The 22,851-nt window shown below is 40.4% G+C and overlaps 1 protein-coding gene across 1 annotated transcript in view; it reads right to left on the bottom strand.

Moving 5' to 3' along the window:
* Positions 1–22,851, bottom strand: part of SORCS3 (sortilin related VPS10 domain containing receptor 3) — a 559,312-nt gene that overhangs the window by 72,317 nt on the left and 464,144 nt on the right. Inside the window, exons 10-14 of the mRNA XM_037159520.2 lie at positions 22,416–22,562; positions 20,549–20,651; positions 16,692–16,768; positions 13,796–13,887; positions 3,575–3,682 (exon numbers count right to left, since the gene is read on the bottom strand). Coding sequence (XP_037015415.2) covers positions 3,575–3,682; positions 13,796–13,887; positions 16,692–16,768; positions 20,549–20,651; positions 22,416–22,562 — 527 coding nt within the window. The remainder of the gene's footprint in view (positions 1–3,574; positions 3,683–13,795; positions 13,888–16,691; positions 16,769–20,548; positions 20,652–22,415; positions 22,563–22,851) is intronic.

Raw genomic sequence — 22,851 nt, 5'->3', positions numbered from 1 at the left:
ATCAACAAGGAGACAGAAGCCTTAAACGACACACTAGATCAAATGAATTTAATCAACATCTTCAGAGCATTTCACCCCAAAGCAGCAGAATATACGTACTTTTCAAGCGCACATAGGATACTTTCTAGGATAGACCACATGTAAGGACACAAAACAAATCTCAATAAATTTAAGAAGATTGAAATTATATCAAGCACCTTCCCTGACCACAATGCTATGAAACTAGAAATCAGTCACAAGAACACTGAAAAACATGCAAAGACATGGAATCTAAATAACACGTTATTCAACAATGAATGGGTCAACAAGATCAAGGAAAAATATATATACCTTGAAAAAAATGAAAATGAAGACATAACAATCTAAAATCTGTGGGACACAGGGCAAGCAGTCCTAAGAGAGAAGTCAGAGCCTACCAGCCTATCTCAAAAAACAAGAAAAAGTTCAAATAAATGACTTAAGTTGAAAAAGATCAACAAACAAAGCACAGAGTGAGTAGAAGGAAGGAAATAATAAAGATGAGAGCAGAAATAAATGAAGTCTAAAAAATACAAAAATCATTGAATCCAAGAGCTGGTGCATGGAAAAGATAAGATTGACAAACCTTTAACCAGTCTCATCAAGAAAAAAAGAGAAAGGACCCAAATAAATAAAATCAGAAATGAAAGAGGAAAAATAACAACTGACATCAAAGAAATACAAAGGATTTTAAGAAAATATTATGAATAATTATATGCCAACAAACTGGACAACCTGGATGAACTGGATAAATTCCTAGAAACATACAATCTTCCAATAATAAATCAGGAAGAATCAGAGAACCTAAGAAATACATAAAAGTCTCTTGAACTCCTGCTATAATTCTTGCCCTTGCCATTGCCATTCCATGAGGGGAAAAAAAAAAGCACTGGTCAGCTCTACCTAGTGAGCCACTTGGCTTTAAATTCCTTTTTAAATCTAAGACAGAAACAGAAATTGTCTCTTGGTGATTCTTTAAGAGCTCATTCTCTGTCTCTCTGAAGAGCCTGGAAAAACTTGTATCATTTTCATACTAGAGGAAGTTTGTATTTACTAAAAAGTTAAAAACAGAGAAATTTTGAATTTGATAAAAATTAAATACTTGGGTGGATGACTGCTTCCAAACCCATCTTAATTTTGTAGAAGGACATACTTCTCTGTCCCAAAACTTATATAAGAATATTATGCATTCTTCTTGCTCCTTTTCTACTTCCTACCATTTAAAGCATCACGATAATCAAGGGAAGGTGGAGGCAGAAATCTGCCGCACTCCTGAGGGTCTTAGTGGGAGGAAAGGGAAATGGGAGCGCTAACTAGTCTCTTCAATAAGTGGTTTGGCCCTGAGGTCAAGTTCCCTCACATCCATGTGACCAGCTAAACTCCATCTGAAGGTGAGAGAAAAATTATTGACATCAGTCGTTAGATGAATACAGAATTTAAACTGCAGCCTTAAATTTGCTAGGGAATTCCAAGTCATGTAGAAATTAGAGTACATGTAATACTGTTCAAAGTGATGCCCAAGAGAAGCAGGCAATGAGTTCAAATAGGTTTTTCATAGAAGAGAATGCAGGAGAAATCGCATTATGAGATGAGGAGAAATCAGAATAAAAGAACCAGAAAGAAGGAAAGCCGGACTTGAGGACCACGTGCATCGTCACTGCCCAGGATGCTAGGACATGACTAATTTGAAAGTGCTGAGCAGCCACGTCTGCCTTGATAAACTGAAGCAGATTGCACAACCTTCTTCAGTGTGCATACCTTGCCTTACGGAATTTACAACTCAATAGTTAAACTCTTTGGTAAGTTCTAAAAAAAAATGAAGGCTGTCTTTCATATCTAGTGATTAAGTGAAGGACGGGAAATAATTTGGAAGCATCAGCTTATGGTCAGAGATTCTCCTGGAAAGAGATGGCAGTATTTCTAGTATTCCATTCACTTCCTGGAATTTCTAAATACAGCTTTTAATCTCTCGGCTGAGTATTCTGGGTAACATGCCATTTTTATATTATATTTATTTAATGCACAGACATGCAAACTCCAAAAGGACAGCAGTTTCTGTCTTATTTGTTCATCTAGAAGAGTATCTGGCATATACCAGGTAGCACCATTTATTTTTACGGTATAACTTTACAAAGGTCTTTCTAGAACCCTAGATCCTAGAGATTCCTCTCTTAGCTCTGTCATCTGTGTGTGTAAAAGTATGCATGTGTGTGTGTGTCTATATTATATTATTATATATACTATTATATATTGTTATCAATATGTATAACTATATATATTATGTATATATAATATAATAATATGTATTATGTGTGTATGCATATACACATATGCATATATAGGCACTATACATATATGTCTGTATATTTACTGAACCATTTCTATTTTAGGAAAAAATGTTACTGCTTGTAAACATAAAATTCATGCTACATATTGCCATTGTGTTTCCATCAAATCATGAAACTTTAGACTCTAAGCATTAATGATGCATCTCAAATACTGTTTATGACTTATACAGATAAAGTTGCACACAACAGTGTTAACTCTTAATAAAGTGATTTGAGAGCCTAATGATAGTCTGCTTGTTATTAGAGGAGTTGGGGAAGGGGTGTGCTATAGGCTGGTGAAGGATCCCCATAACTATCCTCCCATAACCCTTACATACACACGTGCACACAAACACACACCGGTGATCAACTTCTTAGGGGTTCAACTTTGATATACTTTTAGAATATTCAAGTATTCAGAAAGAATCAAATACTCAGAAAATAATGCATGGCTTTTTACAGCTTTAAGGTCTATGTCTCACCATCTACTTGAATTGTAAAGGAGTGTAGAAAAACTTTCACAGCAAATTAGTCTAAAGTGAAACAAGAACTGTAAGTGTGAGTGAATGAGTGTGAGTGGGTGAGTGTGATACACTGTAGGAGTTTCTCTTAAAATATTCCCTGTTGTCCTTGGCTGGTGTGGCTCAGTGGATTGAGTTTTGATCTGTGAACCAAAGGGTGGCTGGTTCAATTCCCAGTCAGGGCACATGCCTGGGTTGCAGGCCAGTCCCCAGCAGGGGGTACACAAGAAGGCAACCATAGATTGATGTTTCTCTCCCTTTTTTCTCCCTCCCTTCCTCTCTCTCTAAAAATAAATAAATAAAATCTCTAAAAAATATTCCCCGTTGTCAATATGTCAACTGTTTTGCTCCCTCCGTTCCTGTCCCTGGTCTCTTATGGAATGTTTCAGAAGGAGAGAAATATATGTAAAGACATAAGCTTTCTGTTTGCTTGGGCTTTTAGATGAATGGAAATTTGTTACGAAACTGGTTTAAATTCCATTAGAAATCTTAACATGTTAATGAGTAGCCTGGCTTCTCTACTATGGTCAGTAGTCTGCTGAATTGTTGGTGCAAACACAAATATGTCCATTTTCCAGATGAGGAAACGCTGACCCAGAGCCTGCAATGCTTTGGTGCAAGGCTCCCTGGGAGCAAAATTGCCTCAGTGGGTGAAAGCAGACCCCAGGTCTCTGGGCTCCCTTTGACCAAAGCCAAAGAAGTACTCACGTCATGATCTGGTTCTCCACGCCAGCCTCCACCAGGGCCCCGTCGACAAACAGAGGGACCGAAGTGAAAGCATACTTGTCCCAGGAGTGGCCCTCGTTGAAACTCACCCTGCGTTAGAAACAAGTACATGAAAGAGACAGCTGAAAATAAAACCACACTCTTCTGCCACCATTTTCCAGGTTAGTAAATTATCCTGTCTCGCTCTCTGGCAGTTTGGATTATCAATGGGCATTAATCACCAACATCTACCCATATTATTATGAGATTGACTAAAGCTGCATTTCCTAGCCCAGGCAGAAACACCACCAGGGCTGCAGAAATACTTCATTGTATTAGAATTGAAAAAACAACCCAAGCAGCCAGGCTTAGTGCATGGAGTGTCACGTTTCAAGTACTCAGAATGGAACCCAAGGCTCAATATACTGCACGATCAATTCAGCCCTTGGAGTTTTTGACACAGATAAATTGAGTAGTGTCAAGTGTATCCTATGGGAGGGGAGGTGTGTGTCTTTAGATCATACCTTTAAAAAAACAACTTCCTACTAGTTCAGAGTGGATGTTAGGATCATTTTCCCTCCCCAGTGCCACTTTAAGAGGCTTTTAGGGATGAATATTGAGTGTTGGGGATATTCTGGGCAACACTATGCCATCTTTCATCCAATGGTAAGAGGAAGGTCTGGCCCTTTGTGGATACAACTTCAGAAACTTTTTAAGCAATGTAGCTAAGGACTCGAGTGATTCTGAGTGCTTGCTTCCCTCCCTTTGCTGGCACTCTCAAGGCCTTGCCTGCCCTTGATTTAAGCAGGGACACAGCCCAAAGACCATCTCCTCTGAAAAGCTTTTCCCAACACTGCTTCTACAAGGCAGCTTTATTTGCTTCATTCTCAGAGATTCTTCCCGGCCAGGTTAATTTTTAATTCTTCTCTGAGTCCACAACACAGGATTCTCTGAGTTCAATTGCAGAAATTTTATTTCCTATAAGACCCAAACCTTCTTCTATCAGAGTGCTGAGTGATGGTTTTTTAACTTATCTTGAATCCCTCAATTCAACATTATAATCTTGGGAGTTCAGGGGTGCCGTGTATGTCATGTTCACTGAATGACCCCTTAACACCACCCACATATCTATATTAGACCGTTTTTCTGATATTGCATATATATTATCAAAAATATGCCTGAGTTTCCCAATGAACTCTTTGGGATTAAAGACCATAGCATTGATTTTTGCATGCCTAGTACTTAGCAGGAAAAATTGGCACAGGGTACTATATAAATGTTAAATGAGTAAATGAATAAAATAAAATAAGGAATGATTAAGAGTCTTCTTCTAACCCACCCAAGCATTTTTTCAAGCATGATTTACACTTCTATCTATGAACTGGATTTGGGAGTCTCTTCCCCCTTAGAGTCAACTGATTCAGTCTGTTTCTTATTTATTTATCTCTTTGACTCTCTCAGTCTCTTTCTTTTTCTGTCTTATCCTCTCTTCCCCAATATATTGATTAAAAAGAATTAGAAAGTCAATCTCTTTACCACTAGAACAATTAATCTCTCAGACAATTTTTGTATTTATGGTGTACCTAGGTCTCTATCCAGACAAAAAAGAATATAGTTGCTCATAAAAGTTCTGTGGGTTCCTAAATTAAGAGTGTATGTTTTGACTAAAAAAAAAACATTATTGAGATATCTTTAACATATAAAATCATTTATAGTTAAAGTACATAAGTTGATGTTTTGATATATTGTGGAAAAATCACCACAGTAGAGCTGATTTCAGGGGAGAGTGGGGAGGAAGAAGAGAGAAAGGGGACTTTGATCAAAAGGTACATAGTTTCATTACGTAAGATGAACAAGTGTTGAATACCTAATATAAAGCATGATGATGGTAGTCAGCAATGCTGTCATAACTTTTAAGGACTTGGTCATTTTAGTTTTTTAAAAATAGTCTAAAAGCTAAATAATCGTCTAAGCTGACTCAGAGAAAGTTGGGCAGATCTAAGCTGCTTTTCTTGGAAATGAGGTTCTCATTGCAAAAGTGAAACAAAAGCATGATTCGGAATGGACTTGACTTTTTTTTGCCATGTACCATCTTGGTTCCTAAAATAATCATAGCTGTTTCAGACTGTTCCAGGGCCACTAACTAGTTAACGCTGTGTGGTAAGTCCAGGAAGTAAAAAATATATATATATATTTGTCTAATTTCCCATTCGTCTGTTTTAGTGACTTTGAATAAATTGATTATCTTGAGAGAAAAAAGCCAAAGTGAGTTGAAGGCCTTTGTCCTTGTCTCATTCTCAGACTTTCCTTACTGATGAAGGTCAAGTATTAACACTAGTAGAACAAATTGTTGTTAGTGTCACCAGTATTCAAGGGAAGAAAGAGCCCTCATTACACTAACATTAATAGAAGGGCAGCCCCGGCCAGCATGGCTCAGTTGGTTGGAGCATTACCCCATAGACTGAAAGGTCATGGGTTTGATTCTCAGTCAGGGTAGATACCCAGTTTGGGGTTCAGTCCCTGGTCTGGGACCATACAAGAAGGCAATGAATCAGTGTTTCTCTTTCACATTGATGTCTCTCCCTCCCTCCACCCCCACTTTCCTCTCTCTCTAAAAAAAAAGAAAAAAAGCAATGAAAAAATGTCTTTGGGTGAGGATAAAAAAAACCAGGACAGAGAATAGTTATCTTTACATTATACATGAAGATAAATTACCATAGTAGACACAGAGGGGCCATCACAGCCTTCTAGCTCAAAAATGGGAGCTCCAAAGAGGATCCAAGCCAGAGATAAACAGAGGAACGGTAGAAGATAAAAGCCCAGCTGAATAAACTGAATTCATATGGAAGGAGTGGAAGTATGGGTTAGAGGGAAGGGTGGGATGAGCAGGGAAAATGAGACATGCCAAAATCCAGGTGGGAAAGCTAGCAGATACAATAATCAAAGTGCAAAGATCAGCACAAGCAAAGGGGGAAGTCTCCAGAGCCAGAGTGAGGAATGAATCTGTGACGGATGCCTTGTTAAGGTCCGTGCGCCACTGGAAATAAGGATGGTGCCACTCACAGGTCTTCCAAGACCACTAATTCCTAACACATGACTAATTATTTAAAAAAATAAACAACAAAAAATTGCCTAAAGAAACTCCAAAAAATACATTTAAATCACTTTATCTCTTGTGTATCAGAAATGTGAGTCTGTCTGGGTGACTTGTCATGAGTGAAAGTGGTTCTTTTCGATGACTAGAAGTGTTTAAATGTTCTGAATCAACTATATTGAATGGTGTCCCCAGGAGATCCACCTTCTCCTTCTCAGTTCAATAGCTCATTAATGGCCAAGACAAAGGAATTAGGAATTTCTCATTAGGTCCCCAGGTGAAATTGAAATTGGTAGGATTGCCAATACTCAGGGAGACAGTGAGTGATACAGGGTACAGCCGAGAGGGGGCGCGGAAAAAGGGATTTGGAATGGGGTCCAGAGCTCGAGGTGTCTAGGAAATATTGGAGAGACATATACGATGTCCTCACCCCTTCCCCCACAGGTGTGAGTTGGGGAAGGGACACATGGAGCAGGAACATGCAGGGCTGTTTTGTACAGCCACAGCCTTGCAACTAATCCATGGCATGGTCGTTTAACATATCTATAGCCTTTGGCGGGTTGCTCAGATGTATTAAATAGCTGTGGCCATGCTTGGAGCTAGGGGGATGGAAGTCACCTCCACCAGATGTAACTGTGGGGACAGGTCCCTGAGGGAGCTGCGTGGGAGCTTGGAGAAGATTGGCTCCATGACATGGGGCCATACCTACCCAGACTCATGACGGCAGCCCAGTAAAACTGGAATAACACAGGAATACTGCTAGGTGTAACTGATTGTGGGAAGAGTTAGAAATGGGGGTACAAAGGAAGACTGGCATGGAGATTTAAACCCAGACACGGCAGCCATTGTGAGGTACCAAGCGACTTTGCTGGAGTGGCAACCCTCCCAACTCCACAGCTTTGGAAGAGAAGAGAGACCCACGTGGTTTGGCGAGAGTGCAGACCCTTGCAGCTTTGGTAGAGGAGGACCACGCAGCTTTGGGGTGCTCCCTTTGGCCATGTGGCCTGGGAAGCAGGACAAACTTTGCCTGGAAAATGGGTACAAAGAACTCTTGCCAGTGGACCGTGAGGTGCCACATGGTTTTGGATTAATTAGAGATCCTGCCTGGATGGCAACATAGCTGACAGTGCCAGCAGCCTAAAACACAGACCTGTGCTTCTTTTGCTGAGTTATGGTACCCTTAAATTAGGGCAGGGGGATAAGGAAGTACTATGTGCATCTGTGGATATCCTAAAGGACTTTGATATTTTAACAAAGATGTTAGGTCACTACTTTAAGTCTGTATAGCATTAAATAAACATTTCCTTTCCTTTTCGCAAATCTCTGGCATTGAGAGACATCTTTTCAATAGGGTGGTGGACATAGCAAACCTTGGCCCCTGTTGCTCTGTAACAACAGGAGTAAAGTTATAACTGGCCTCCAAATAGTGGCAAGACAGGACTGCAAAATACAAATAAAATAAGATTAATTTATCAAACATTTATTGATGCCTACTCTGTGACAGTGCTGGGACCACCCTCTGTTTCAGAGATGTAGCAGCGAACAAGAAAGGGATGGCCCCAACTTCAGTAGAACTTACATTCTAGTTTGAGGAGACAGACAGTCAGCAGATGAATGGATACAAACACAGGAGGTGGAAAAAGGTGTCATGAAGGCAATTAAAATAGAGTGATGTGATGGAGAGTGACTGAACACATATTTTATATCAGAAATTTAAGAAAGTCCTCTCTGAGGAGGTGACATTTAAACTAAAATCCGAATAATAAGGAACTAGCTGTGCAGAGATCAAGGTGAGAGCCATTCCAGAAGGGAGATCGAATGTGAAATGAAGTTGCTGTACAGGGAGAACAGAAAAATGTTCAGTGGTTGTAGATTAGTGGGAAAGAAAATTAGCAGAAGGAAATGCAGTCAAAAAAAGGGGGGGGGGCAGACTAAAAAGGACTTTTTTTCCAGTTGAAATGGGAAAGATATGATTTGATACAAACTTTAGAATATACCTCTTACTTCTTTGGTGAGTGGATTGTCAGGGCCCAAAGTGTATGTGAGAAGATGAATTGGGGGGAGGTGTGGGAATTGTCAGACTAAGTAAGAGAAGAGGTTTAAACAAAGGTTATAATATAGAGAAGATAAAAAGTTATAGAAACACTTAGCATATTGTTAGATGTGAAGTAAACAGGGTTTGGTGATAGAATATGTATCGATGGCTTGAGCAAAACAAAGGTATCACGGACAACATGGATTTGGGGAGGTAAGTAACTGAAATAGGGACATGGAAAGAAAAGCAGAAGCAAAGTTTGTTTATTTGATTCTGTTTAGTCCACATCAAGGTTTAGATGCTGTTTCGACTTCCATATTGTAACTGTCAAGGAGACATTTGGGTGGATGGATCTGGATTTCTGGGGAGTGACCAAAGCTAGGAATGTAGATTTGGAAGTCACTTATAAGGTAAAATCAAATTCAAGTATAATACCTAATTTTTTTAAGGATCACATTTGGAAAAAGGAAAATAGTAACTAATAACAAGCTCAAGCAAAACAAAAACAAAAAAAAAAACCCAAAAACAGGGTCATAGCCAGTTTCAAGGTAGACATTTCCAAGAAACATCACTATTTTGAGAGGCAATCAAGCCACTGAGTCTAACATGTGTTCACACATAGATAACATGTATAATAAAAGAAATTATCCAACTACCAGGTTGTAAATACTATGTTTAGTTTTGATCATTGTAGAAAACTGGCAATCAGTGTGATTAAAGGTAAAAAAAAAAAGGTTGTTCTAGAAACAGGTGATATAAATTGAAGACAGCTCAGGAAAGAGAATAGAACTGAATTAATTATCATTGCTTTATAATATTTTTATTGAGAAAGCTTTCAAATAAACAAGCAACCAAGGGCAACCATATTTATTGACTACTGAAAAGGGGCAATGTCTTTGAACAAATTCTGAGGAAATATAGTTAAATGCATGAAAATATCAGTTAAAATATAGCTAGAATAAGGAACTCAACATTACCATTGTTATCATTCTTCTAAAGAGCAGAGTCATATATCTATTTATACGAATATAAACTCCCAAATACTTCTTTTGTTCATTGGTATATTGCAGCCCCGATGCTAGTGCTGTATAAATAGTACATGCTCAAACAATATGTGAGGAATAAAGGAAAAATGCACAGAATATGTCTTGAGTTGCATATCTGTTCATTTTCCAGAACTTATAAAGGCTAGACAGAGAAATATCTTGAGGTCTTTTCCAACTGTGGCCCTTTCCAAAACTCTAAAAATTACATGCAATTCTAGAGCAAACATTCTGCATAAGTCTGTCCAGCAGAACAGGAGCTGATGGACAAAAATTGCAAGTAGTTTCATTATTGCTCAATACAAAAACAGTCTTTCAAACAAGCTACAGGCATTGTACAAGGTGAGAGCTCTCTGTCTTGGCTATTTGCCAGTTGGTCAGCACTGTGCTATTCTGCTAAAGTAGAGCAACCTTCTTAAGTATCACAGAGGTATCTTCTAAGACCCCCCTCCTTGCTTCATGCATCTATAACTTTATGATACTGAGATAAGATCAACTAAAATGAAACATATTCTTCCAGGAACATCCAGAGCCCTCCCCGGAAGTCTCTAGCACAGAAACAGTTATAATGGTCATTGAGAATCAATGTTTCTCCCTTCAGTGAGGTGTGCTGTTCTATTTTATCACAAAGCATGAGGTGGTAGCATTGTAGCCACCTGGAAGGTGTTCAGAATAGCACATGCCTTTCACTTCTCAGAGATACATTTCCATCCAAACTATTGTTTTTGTGTGAATGTTTTGTTGAACAAAAAAGGCCAGTTGACGTTTTGCTTTCAGTTTCCAAGAACATTCCACTGAAAGGAGACACTGACCCTTTGTTAGAGCTAAGCAAACAGTAGGATCCCAGTCTACCTGCCTAAGTTTTCATTAAAACACTGATTCTGTGGGGCTCCATTGTTCCCTTCCCTCTAATGCTTCTAAGGTGCAAAGGTCATACTCTCTGGAAGGCTGAACTGAAATAGCATGTACGTGCTAATCTCTATGCATCCAAATGTGCGTGGTCACAAATAGATGAGTTAATTTGTATGCTTTTTTTTTTTTTTTTTGTCTTCATGGATATCTAACTCCCTATCATTTCAATTTACAGGAAACAGCATGCCTTGTTAGCCTGGCTAAAGTTTCCCCCAGTTTTCAATGATGACTCCTATTTTCTCTGAAAGGTAATGTAGCTATTATTTAAATTCAAGAGCCGTGGTACTCTTCTGTGACAGTGAGTAGGCTGGTGTCATTTTCCTATGCAAACGTATACACATCTGTATACAAAATAACATCAGAGACATACAATAGAAGGTCACAATGAAGTGATTACTTAACCTTTCTTCCACTGAAAATGAGCTGTGTGTTTATCTTGAAGGTTATGACTTAACTAGAAACTACTGGCAATAAAGAAACAAGTGTTTGAGTTTCACAAGCTTGCCATTCATAAGCAAGAGACAAAATCAGTCAAGAATTTCTTAAGGAAACATTGATGATAACGATGTGGTCGAGCCCTTACAAAATATTCACTTAGCCTTTGAAATCAAAGTTCAAAGCAGAATTCCTGAATGAGTTATTTGTGGTTGTTTTCTAACACACTCAAAAGCTGGCGTTTAACCACTGGAAGCATGATTTTAGAAAGGCATTCATAGATAAGTAAGCAGAAATCATGTGTGATGTCCAAGTTCAGGGAAATGTGTAGCATTTATGACAAATGATAGCATCAATATTCTTTATGTGGAGAAAATGCTATCTCAAAAGCTGAGCTTGAAAAATTATTTTCAATACTATGTAAGTTGGAGTAAGGGTATTATTATCATTATTATCAGAGGTGATTCAATGGGAATGTCATTGATTTTTCCTGAGCTTTATTATTTTTTAATCAACAGAAGAAAAGATACATCATAGAACACAAGAGAACTTGAACTTAGTATTGATGACTTTGAAAGGCATGATTTGATCCTACTTACATATCCCTGAGAGAATATTATACAATTTCCCAACTTAGATGATTTCCCTCAATTCCCAGACAACTACTCCTTTTGGAAGTAATATGTGGACTACCTAAACTTGACTATGATCTCTCAGAAGGCAGGGCCATGTGGTGAGCCTCTGTGTACTCATTAGAGTATCTGAGAGATTAGTCATTAAAACAGAAGAGCATCCATTCCAGAGATCTAACCTGGTGCTGCCTTATACCAACTGTGTAGCCTTGAGCAAGGTATTTAATATCCTGCCCTGCAATGGCACTATAAATATGTGATAAAAAGAGTACTCACATACACAGGGTTGTTTCTGGAAGATAATTCATGTAAAGCTTTAGGACAGTATTGGGAATGTAATATAATCAATCCCTCAGTAAATGCTGACTATCATTAATAGCACCTAATTCCATCCCTCTGATGCTAACCAAAAAGTATATACTCAGTAGTAAAAGGATGATAAACAATTACACTGGGAACTTTTACAAGCTCCTCCTTGAGTTGGTAGAGCACTTTTCTTATAAATGACTCATGTATATATTTAAAATTTATTCTCTCAATCTCTCTCTAAGAAGATATAGTAGTAGGTGTTACCATTTTACTTTGTGCTAGGTTGAACTCTAAGGAACTGATGATATTTCACCATTTGTGACTTACAAAAATAGCCAATTTCATTTGGTTTAACTTAATAAATGGCCAGACTGAGAGATGGGGATTTATGCCTTTTCCTGATTATGATCTGATGCTTCCCAGTAAAAGTCTCTGAGAACTCTTACTCCACAAATCATGGGCCTGGTGTTTAAGCCAGAGTCCACCTTCACAAATCATGGGCCTGATGTTTAAGCCAGAGTCCACCTTCTAGCCCAGGGATAATCCAACCCCACCTGTGCTCTAACGAGCATATTCTCTACCAGCAAATCTTCACTCTCAAATATTCACTTAGCTGAACCTGAGATTCCTTTCCTTTAGGATATCAACCCACATTAGACTTATGCAACCCTTTCCCCAAACAAAAACAAACAATAATAGCAACATCATCATCATCATTAAAATGATCATCTTAATAATATATCCTCAGCTATTTGTCCTCACTGGAGTGTTACTATATATGTATGTTAAATATATACAGATTTATATTCACCTTTATTCCATAATCTATTTATCTACTTTCTTAAGAAGAGTTATCTACAGTCTGTTACCCCATTGTTTATCATTTCTTGATTCATTCATTCATTCATCCATTCATAATTCATCCATTTACAATTGTGTAAATTGTAAATCTATTGCAATCTACCTTTTAAGCCCACCTCTCTTTTGAATCTACTCTGACAAGGATCATCAATGACATATTGATTAGTCCTACATTTTTTTTCACTCTATAACTAAGTTATCTGATTATAGAACTGGTGCTATTGATCACCTCTTCTTTCAGCATGCACAAAAATATTTCTCCTGGGCTTTTTTTTTTTTTGGCAACTCTTTACTCTGTTCCACAATTTCTTCTTCTGCTCTGCATGTTAGTGTTCACCAATGTTCCTTAGGAGGCCCTGGCTGCTCCTTGTGGTATCCACCCTCCTGAGGCACCGAGCCCACAGCCATGGCTTTAACTACCACCTAAAAATTAAACGAATCTAAATCCACAGTGTCAGCTCAGGCCTCTCTCCTGATTTCCAGGTGAATATGTCTGACAACTAATGATCATCTCTGCTTGAATATTTATAGACATCTCAAACTCAAACTATCTAGGTCTGAACTTAGTTCATACACTAACCTTCTTCTTGAAGCAATTTGCATCTCCCATATTTTCAATTCGTAACCTTATTCATTTGAACTCAGAGGTCATTCTTGCTCTTTTTTTGCCTTATCTGAGCACCGTCCCTACCATCCCACTATGTACATTATTTCTCCCCACCTAAATTACCTGGCCTACTATTACTACCTAAGAGTTAAATGATGCAATGTACATTAAGTGGATGGATGGATGAATAAATGGATGAGGAAGTGGATAAATGGGCCCAAAACCATGCAGAATAATGTGTTTCAACTCTTTCCACCATAAAGTTGCTCATTAGTAGAGCAGGGAGCTGTCCTTACCATAAATGCCTGACTGGCAGAGGTGTGTGCTTCATGGCCACCAGGGCACCACCCCAGTCTAGGAACCAGACGTTGTACTCTTCATCAAAGATCTGGAACAACAACAACAACAATTAGAGGGACACCTTACCTTGGCCTGGTGCTTCCCAGTTTACAAAGTCTTTTATGTACATTGTTCCTTCTTCCAACATCCCTTTCAGGCAATTTGGCAAGTACTATCTCCTGCTTTAATAGGTCAGGAAATGGGCTTGCAGAGAACAAATAAGTCTGCCTAGGCTAGGAACATGGCTTTCCCATGGCTCTTCCCACTAGTACTATGAGCCAGTGTGCTACCAGTAGGAGAAGCAACAAGATGCATGCTCAACTGGATAATCAAAAGGGGAATATGACTGAAAAAGCCTCCCCATCTTTATTTTCGTAGATTACTACTCAGCGCTCTCTTCTTCCTCAACTATTCAGATGCTAGCTAATTTACACATGGTCCGGGTCTTACAGTTCTGTTTATAATTATCTAGGAAGATAAAAGACTTTCCTTTAAAATTATGGTAGAAATGATAACTGAGTTCTTAGTCTTAGCCACCACTCTCAAGGTTTTCTTGTGAGATGGATGAAGACCTAAGTTTGGTGCTCAGGGATCTTTATACTGACTGCTGATTGAAACACAGTTCTCCCAGGGACCTAAAGTAATTCATTCTTTGATTTATCCACTTGCCTACCAACTCACTCATTCAGTCACCCATCCATCCAATCAACATATGCATTTGCTAAGCATCTACTACAATGCAAGGCTCTTCACCAAGAGAACTTCTAACCTAATTCCACATAAAGCAATGCTTCTAGTACATATGACTTTCAAATCTCCAACCTGAAAGAGGAAACATTACAACAGCAGAGACCCAATCCCCTACTTTAAATCTTCCAGAGAAAAGTAGAACTGAAGAATCCCTCTAGCTTTCTAGCATTCATGGTGCTTCTTGCAGCCTGGATGGAGAAGTTAGGATGGTGGGTTAAGTGAGAAGTACCAGAAGGTGTGATAAGAAATAGGCAGGTTTGAAAAGGAGGTAATAGTAGGAGGAATGGGGCCTTTTTCACACATGCCTCAGAAACACTACAGAAAGAAAGCAAGTAGATTCTCAGGCCAGGCCTCAGCTCATTTTCTTTCCCATACCCATATTTGATTTTAAATAAAAGAAGAATGTCCATTCTAATGGTGAGTGTTAATGCACAAAGGACATAAGGGGAATTTGTTTGTATTTTAGATATAAACAAAGACTCTGAACCTGTAATGCTAGCATTTTCTCTCCAGATCTATAGGTGGACTCTGTGATGAGCCAAATAATAGAGGTTCTTGGCATTCGAGAGGAGAGAGAAGTTGTTATGCTCACACTCTACTCTCAATACTATCATTCTGGCCACTACCATCTCTTGCCCTGTCCAGCACTGGAGTGGAAACTGGGACACTTAGCTCTTTGGGAATAGGGGGGAAAAAAAAAGTAGTCACAGCACAAGGATGAAATGTTGCAGTCTCCATGTGATAGGGTGAGTTGTTCCTTGAGTTGGAGGGACAATGGCTTGTCTGTTTGGAGTTTCTATACCAGAAGAATTTGCATCCCAGCTTCTATTTTCATTGGGCCCTTTTAGTGATTATCTTATATTTAGAAGGTATTTTTTTCATTTTTGAGTCTTTTCCTCATCCACCTGATTATGGCTTCATGAATAGGAACACGAACATATTTTTTGTTGTATACCTTGAAGTACTTGGTTGTGTCTAGTAAGTCCTCGGTAAATTGTTTTGACAGTGGTAGTGGTGACAGCAGTGGCAATGAGGGTGGTGATGATGTTGATGATAGCGATGACAACATTATCCAACTAGATTTCAGATGGTGACTTCACCTTCATCATCAAGATATTCCTTTTTCTTCCCCAGGTAGAAAACTTCTTACCTTTAAAACTTAGTAAAATTTCAGCTCTTCTTGTGAAGTCTTTCCCAGTTTTTCCAAGTAGAACAACTCCTTTCTTTTCTCTACATGCTAATTATGCTGCTAAAATAATAAAATCACCCTAAGCTCCAGTTATTTATAAGCCCATTTCCACTACTTAATTTTGATCTCCTTGAGGAAAGAAATCTGAAGTACTCAACTGCCTTCTTAGTTCTGTACATCATACCTCGTTGGCATTGTATAAATCTATGTTGTCCAATAGAGTAGCCACACGAGACTATTCAAATTTAGATTGATTAAAACAAATACAATTTAAAATTCAGTTCCTCTATCACACTAGTCACATTTCAAGAGCTCAGTAACCACAGGGACAGAACAGATATAGAACATTTTCATCACTGATGAAAGTTTTATTGGACAGCACTGCTCCAAATGTTTGCAAAACTGAATTATTTGTTCATATAGTCATGTATCTATGCAGCTATTTCATACTTATTCATGGTGAGACCTACACAATATTTAATCATAGGATTCTACCATTTTGCTGGTTTAGTATTCTACCCCCTTCATCTTGTAGATAAAGAAACAGATTCAGAGAGATTAAGAGACCTGCTTGCAAAGATCCCATGGCACATTAATGATAGAAACCATTTTATCAGTTGTATCCCTAGCAACCAGCATAGTACTGCACATCCAGTGACTGTTCCGTACCAATTCGCTGAATAAAAGAATAAAGTAACCGGAGAAATTCCAGTTCCTCCTATGCCCTGCCAAGTGGTCTTTTGGTTTGACCCCACTGGTCATCTAATCTCCCAACCCAATTGACCCAACTGAACAGCTGCTTCCATTTCTTTGCAACCACAAAGGTACATTGTGCCTGAGAATCTATAGGAAGGTGAGATGCTATAAGAAATTGCCCTACATCCCTCTTCCCTGTCTCTGGATCTCCCAGTTACCTGTCTCCATGTGTTGCCCCCATCGGAAGAGATGAACACACTGATATCAGTATATGAGAGCTCCGGGCCAATGTTACCTGCAACAGAAGCAGAGTATTTGAAATTAGCGGGCACCTGATAGATTACAGGTACTTGGGATTCGGGGAGAGGGGAACGGTGAGTAAAGGTTTCCCAAATGATGTTTACAGTTCATCTGTATGATTTCTTTCTTGGTATCGTATCAAAAAACCCAGCAAGAAGATGAACCGAATAGGAGACAAAAATTAAATAATATGACAGAAATGGATCTTTAAATGGTAAAACTCAAAGACTAATATTGATTAGCTTGGATCTCTTGAAGTATTCATTCTATATACCAGTAATCTCTTAAAAATTGATCTTGACAGGTATTCCCTGGAGATGGCAGAGCATAGAAGAGTTGACGGGCATGGAGAAGCTGGGCCTAGGAACACCTTTCTCCTTACATATATTTTAGCCTCAGAAAAACTGCTGTGTGTGTGTGTGTGTCCTTGTGGGTATCCCACACAACTTTAAAAAAACTTTATTGATTCTAGAGACAAGGAAGAAGGGTTGTGTGGTGGGGGGAGAGGAGTGGAGAGAAAGAGAGAGACATCGACTTGCTGTTCCACTCATTCACATGTCCATTGCTTGACTCTTATATGTGCCCTGAACAGGAATCACACCCACAACCTGACGCGTCAGGACGATGCTCCAACAAACTGCGTTGGCTGTGGCTGTTTCCACCTCTAACTTGTCAAAATGTGTCTTTGAGTGACAGGCACTTGAGTGAACCAATAGTATAAACTATATAAAGTGCCCGGAATAAGACTTGGGAGACCATGCCATCAAGCATGGCAGGTAAAGAAGTCATCTTGTTTATGCCTAGACTGACCACACTTACTGCTCAGTCTTTTTTCTCTCCCCTCCTTTTTCTTACTCTTGCACTTTATTACCTTGGGGTTATATTTATTGTAAAAGAAAGTGATTGAGATTTTCTAGTTTATCTGTATTGCCCAAGTGTCCTTAATGGATACCCCAACTCCCTTAGAGTCCAGAACAGTGTCCCAAATGTAGCAGTTAGTTGCTCAATAATTAATTGTGGAATGAATGAATGAGTAGACAGGTGATTGAATCATGTTCCGATGTTGATGTGCATTTGGGAGGCATTGGGAATCAGGAAGGTATCCTAAACATGTGGGAATATATCATTTTGACCAGTATTTGTTTTTATTTAAAAAACAGCAGGAAGGGTGGGGAGAAAGCAGGAAGGAATGTTAGCTCCCACACATCTGTAGCCTAAATAAGAACACAATAAAAATGCAATAATGAAAATGTTAATTCATCTCCTGACATTTAATGCTTCAAAATGAGAAATTAAAGCCAGGCTACAGCTTGTCAAGCCCCCATCAGGACACAGCTAGCCTATTTGTTTTGACACTCAGGCTTCTAAAAATAACCCTGGGGCTCAGGGCTCAAAGAGGAGGTGCAAGTGAAGTGGGGAGAGGTATGGCAGGCAGCCCCGGGTCTGGAGTACCAGCATGAAACCACAGTGGTAAGAATATGAAGAACCCTAGTGAGTCTGCGTACTAAAAGCAATTGTCAAGCTCTCCAGATTGGAATTCCATCTTCCTTCTGAGACAGCCTCGGTAGGAATTGGAGATGAATCCAGGGGAACACTTTCGTCCACACAGCTTCCCTGAGATCACTGCTCAGTGCGCGATGGGCAGAGGCAGTAACAGGAGTGGAGGGGAGAGAGCCCAGGGTCACTGACACCCAAAGGCAGGAGAGATGTATGCATGTAGGAAAGGGCCCTGGAGAGACAGGCTCTGTGCAGTCCACTGAAGAGACCCTTGGCTGACTTCGTAATTATTTCATAGCAAATAATCTCGCAGTAAGAGTTGGCATACAGGGTAAGGAGAAACAGGGGTAGTTGAAATCATGTGCCAGGGATCAGCTCCTCCTTTTCATCAGGAGCTGGGAAGCTATGTTATATCCCTCCAAGGTCCCAGGATGCAGCAAAAAGCCATACCAAGTTACAAGAGTTACAAAGGGGAGAGAAAAAGTAAATTACTTAATTCTGATATATTCTGATAAAAAAATAAAAACCAAATCTTTCATGTCTGCATGTTTGTTCATTTATAAAGCCTCAGCATTGGACTAATTCAGAGGCATGTGCTGGTCACAGGTAATAACAACCACCAGTAACTCCACTCCCCATGCTCTTAGCCCTTTGCCGGGTTGTGTAAACACACTCACTCTTCCATCTCTAATTCTTAATCACCCTCCCGAATTAGAAAACACCCCTGTTTAACAGATGAGGAAAACAAAGCTCAGTGGTTAAAGAATGAAGCCGAATTCACGAAGCTAGGAAGTGGCAGAGCTCAGCCTGTGGAGCAGGACGGCAGGGTTACCGAGCACATTCATTCATGCAGTGAACGCATATGATTTACGGACTCTGCTGAAGGAGATGAGCAAATCACTTTCTTCCATTGCAGAAACAGTGGCTTTAACTTCTGTGATATTAATGGTAATAGGTAACCTGTATTGAGGACTCAATATATCCTAGGCAATGTTCCGAGCACTTTAAATCCATTGCTTCATTTACTCCTCCAATTCTGTCTCTGCTATTATTCCCACTTTGCCAATGAAAACACTCAAGTTCAGTGCAGCAAAGTCACATACAACAAAGCCTGGCTACATAGTACACACATACTTAAAGAACATGAACTTTTATTATGGATTACGGTTTTTCAGTGCTGCTCGTATTCCAGTCCAGGGCCTCCTGCAGACCTTGAGAGAGCCAGAGAGTACAGCAGCCACGAGGCGGGGAGGTACACCCACATGCATTAGAGTGCAGACATCTCCCCAAGCTGGGAGAATGGCAACAGAGACTGCCTGCTTTCTTCTCTCACTGTCCCGAGCTCTCTGAAGCCAGTGCTGATAAATACAGTGAGCCCAACCCGATGGGGCTGAGAGAAGTCCACCGAAATGCCAGAAGGCTAACCTCGTTGCCCATCTGATTAGAGTGACTGGGTGCTGGCAGTATTTAAAGTTCGCACAGCTGGAGGCAACGAAGCCTCGTCTAGCAGAGCAGTCCGTGCAGGGGCAGAGCTTCAGGTGGATGAGAAAGAACAGAATGTGCCCCTCTGCAAGACGCTGTGAATTTATCTGCTTTCATTAGTGAAAAGCTGCCTGATACCGGAGCTCCAGCCTCTGAGAGGAGAAGCCTGCCTCCTTCATGCCATCAATGTATTCCTGAGAAGGCGTATGTAAATCAGACGCATGCTAATCAGAGCACCTTCCCCAGAGACTTTCCTGTTCATTTCCGAGTGGCTTTATCTTCATTTCTGATTGATGTTTAGTGGACAGCACAACCTTAAGTTCTTGGTCCTTTTCCCCAGGCCCTCAGCCAAGTGTTAATCATGTGCAAACAAACCTTCCCATGCACGGGAGACCTCGTAATGAAAAAGAGCTGGGGGATGAAACCCTTTGTGAAGAATCCTCTGTGTAAAGAGAGCACTACCCCAACTTGTATTTGGTGAGCTAGGAAGTTCATAGGTCACCTTTTCTTCGGATGAGAACTCCCTATTACAAATAATCTTTCTGAGCAGTCGGTTTACTTTGAGAGGACTGCTCTGTGCCTGAGGGATGGTACACTCACCTAGAAGTTACAAGCGTACAAGGGCCTGGAGCTCTTTTCCTGGGTTGTTAGAATGGCCTTGGGGATCCAGGTACCCTGCCTATGTCCTGGCGAGAGTGCCCACAGCTTTCATCTGATGCACAAACGAATCCTCGGAATTTACAAACACGACCCAGCAGCTCTCAGTGAGGAGGAGTCCAGGGAACATCTCCCTTACCTGTCGCCACCACAAGTCCCGGGGCTGTCGCCTTGCTTGAGATTCTTCCCGAGGAATACGGGTTTTCGGAGGTCTGCAAGTGCAGGTGTAAGGAGCAGAAGGGCTACAAGGAAAAAGGAGGAAATGGCTTCATTCCAGGAAACCCCTGACAGACGGCCCTGCCTCACCAGATGTTAGGCTTCCGGAAACAGCGAGGATTGGGTGTGAGGCACACACCCAGGCCTGGGCAGAAGTCATCTCCACCTGAGATGGCTGATACATTCACATGAGGAGGTGCCCTGAGCACCTGGCCCTGTTCCCGCCACACTGTCTGCTCTCCCTTCTCCTCCTCAACCCCATCCCATCCATCAAGGTCCAGGTCATGGCCAGCTTTATGATACCTCCCTAACTGTTCCTTACTACCAGGTGGCACTGACCTTCCCCCCCATGTCTGATCCTGACCACCACACTCTGCTCCAGAGCCCTGAGGGCTCCCGCTGGGAGGGGTGACAAGCGAAAGCTGATTGCCTGGCCTTCTACCCTCTTTTTCAACCGGATTATCTCTGTTTCTGTTTTATGTATTTGGTTTCTATTTATAATTTTCACTTGAATTTTATTTAAGATATTTGAAGCCATTACCTCATGTAAAACTCATGTAACTTTGCGTCCAATATTTATTTATTTATTTATCCCTATCTGTGTGTTGTTTAAAATAATGTATAGGGATGTATAATATAGATATTACATAATAAATAAAAAATATGAAAATGATGAAATTGGGTAAGTAGAAAATTAAGTCAAAGAAATAAGATAAAGCCACAGGTAAGGTTTGAAGGAAAAATTATGTTGTGACCAGTTGTTAGAAATAGGTAGGCATTTGTCTTTGACCTTCCTAGTAACCCCAGGCAAAAATCGTGGACTTGGACCCGTACTACAAAAGAGGAAAGGCTATGTCCGCCCTATTTTCCACTACAGCTCCAGTTTTTAAAATAATGTCAACAATGTGATTCAGTGGTTAATAAACCTTTTAAATAAGTGGCAACAGGCAACTTTTTTTTTGCTAAGCAGAAACATAACCATCTCTGGAACCTTAGAAGAATTTTTTAGATGTTTTTCTTAAACTTATTGGGGTGACATTGGTTGATAGGATCAGACAGGTTTCAAGTGTACATTTCTATCACACATATTCTACTCTGTGCTTACTCCCTAAAGTCAAACCATCTTCTGCCACTATATATTAACTTGCCCTCCATCCACAGTTTCCCCTCCCTCCTCCCTCTGGTAACCACCAGACTGCTATCACATAGGTCCTCTTTACGATGGCACTGAGGGTGGTGAATGTCAATGTTAACTGTCTGTCTTCTGTCCCCACCTAGAGTTGTAGCACCCGAGGGCAGATATAGCATCTTATACATCTTGTCCTCCACTGCTCCTACCCGAATATCCCATGCAGCTGTAACCCTGGAGATGCTCATAGATGGACTACTCCATGTGGACATACCAGCCTGACCTTTCCTGAGCTTCCAAGGAAACTTTTGCTTACCTTGACATACATCAAACACTTGTCAAACTGTACCATATCAGCATCAGTTAAGAGGTGTGTTGCTACTACTGGGACTCTGGAACACAGGTACTTTCTCTTGTATGTTTCCTTATCTTACTAAGAGATCACATACTATTTTCTCAGTAAAAGCCTCTGATATTAAGCTGAACTTTCCATCCAAGTGGTATGACGGTCTGAGCCCAGGATCCACACCCTGGGAGTTGTGGGAAATGCCTGCCCAACACCAGCCAAGCTCCTAAGACCCCCGATAGAAGAAAGCCCCCGAGCAGCACCCTCAGGTAGCCAGCCTTCCCTGCGGACTTCACGTGAGACTGGGTGACTGACCAGCAGGCAGTGCACTGGGCTTCCTCTCAGGTCCACATCTGGAGCTTGTAGTAGGCGCCAATCCCTGCCCTTGTTGTAAGTGATGTAAGTCTTCACCTGGTCATCCACCTTCTTGTTTGCCAGGAATATTCCTTTGATACCTGCTACCTAGGAAAAAGGGCGAGAGATGGAGAACCACATTGGGCCAAAATGCCTATAGTCTTAGAGGAGCCCTGAGAGAAGCCCCAGCATTTTCCGCAGGATGTTAGGGGTACAAAAAGGAAGAGAAGGAACATGGTGAGACATATCACATGCTATATAGTCTCCATAAAAATTTTAAGTTCATTTCTGCACCCCCCACATACATGTCCCATTCCCCTCTTACCCACCTGCTTTTTTTCATTTTGCATGTCTCTGCACTTTGTTCCCTAGGACCCTATCCTTAACTATTAGCATT

Source organism: Artibeus jamaicensis, unplaced genomic scaffold (genome assembly GCF_021234435.1).
Source record: "Artibeus jamaicensis isolate MK-2021 breed Jamaican fruit bat unplaced genomic scaffold, CSHL_Jam_final contig_490, whole genome shotgun sequence".
NCBI lineage: Eukaryota > Metazoa > Chordata > Mammalia > Chiroptera > Phyllostomidae > Artibeus > Artibeus jamaicensis.
Note: the sequence above shows the minus strand (reverse complement) of the source record. Positions and strands in the feature narration are given on the sequence as shown.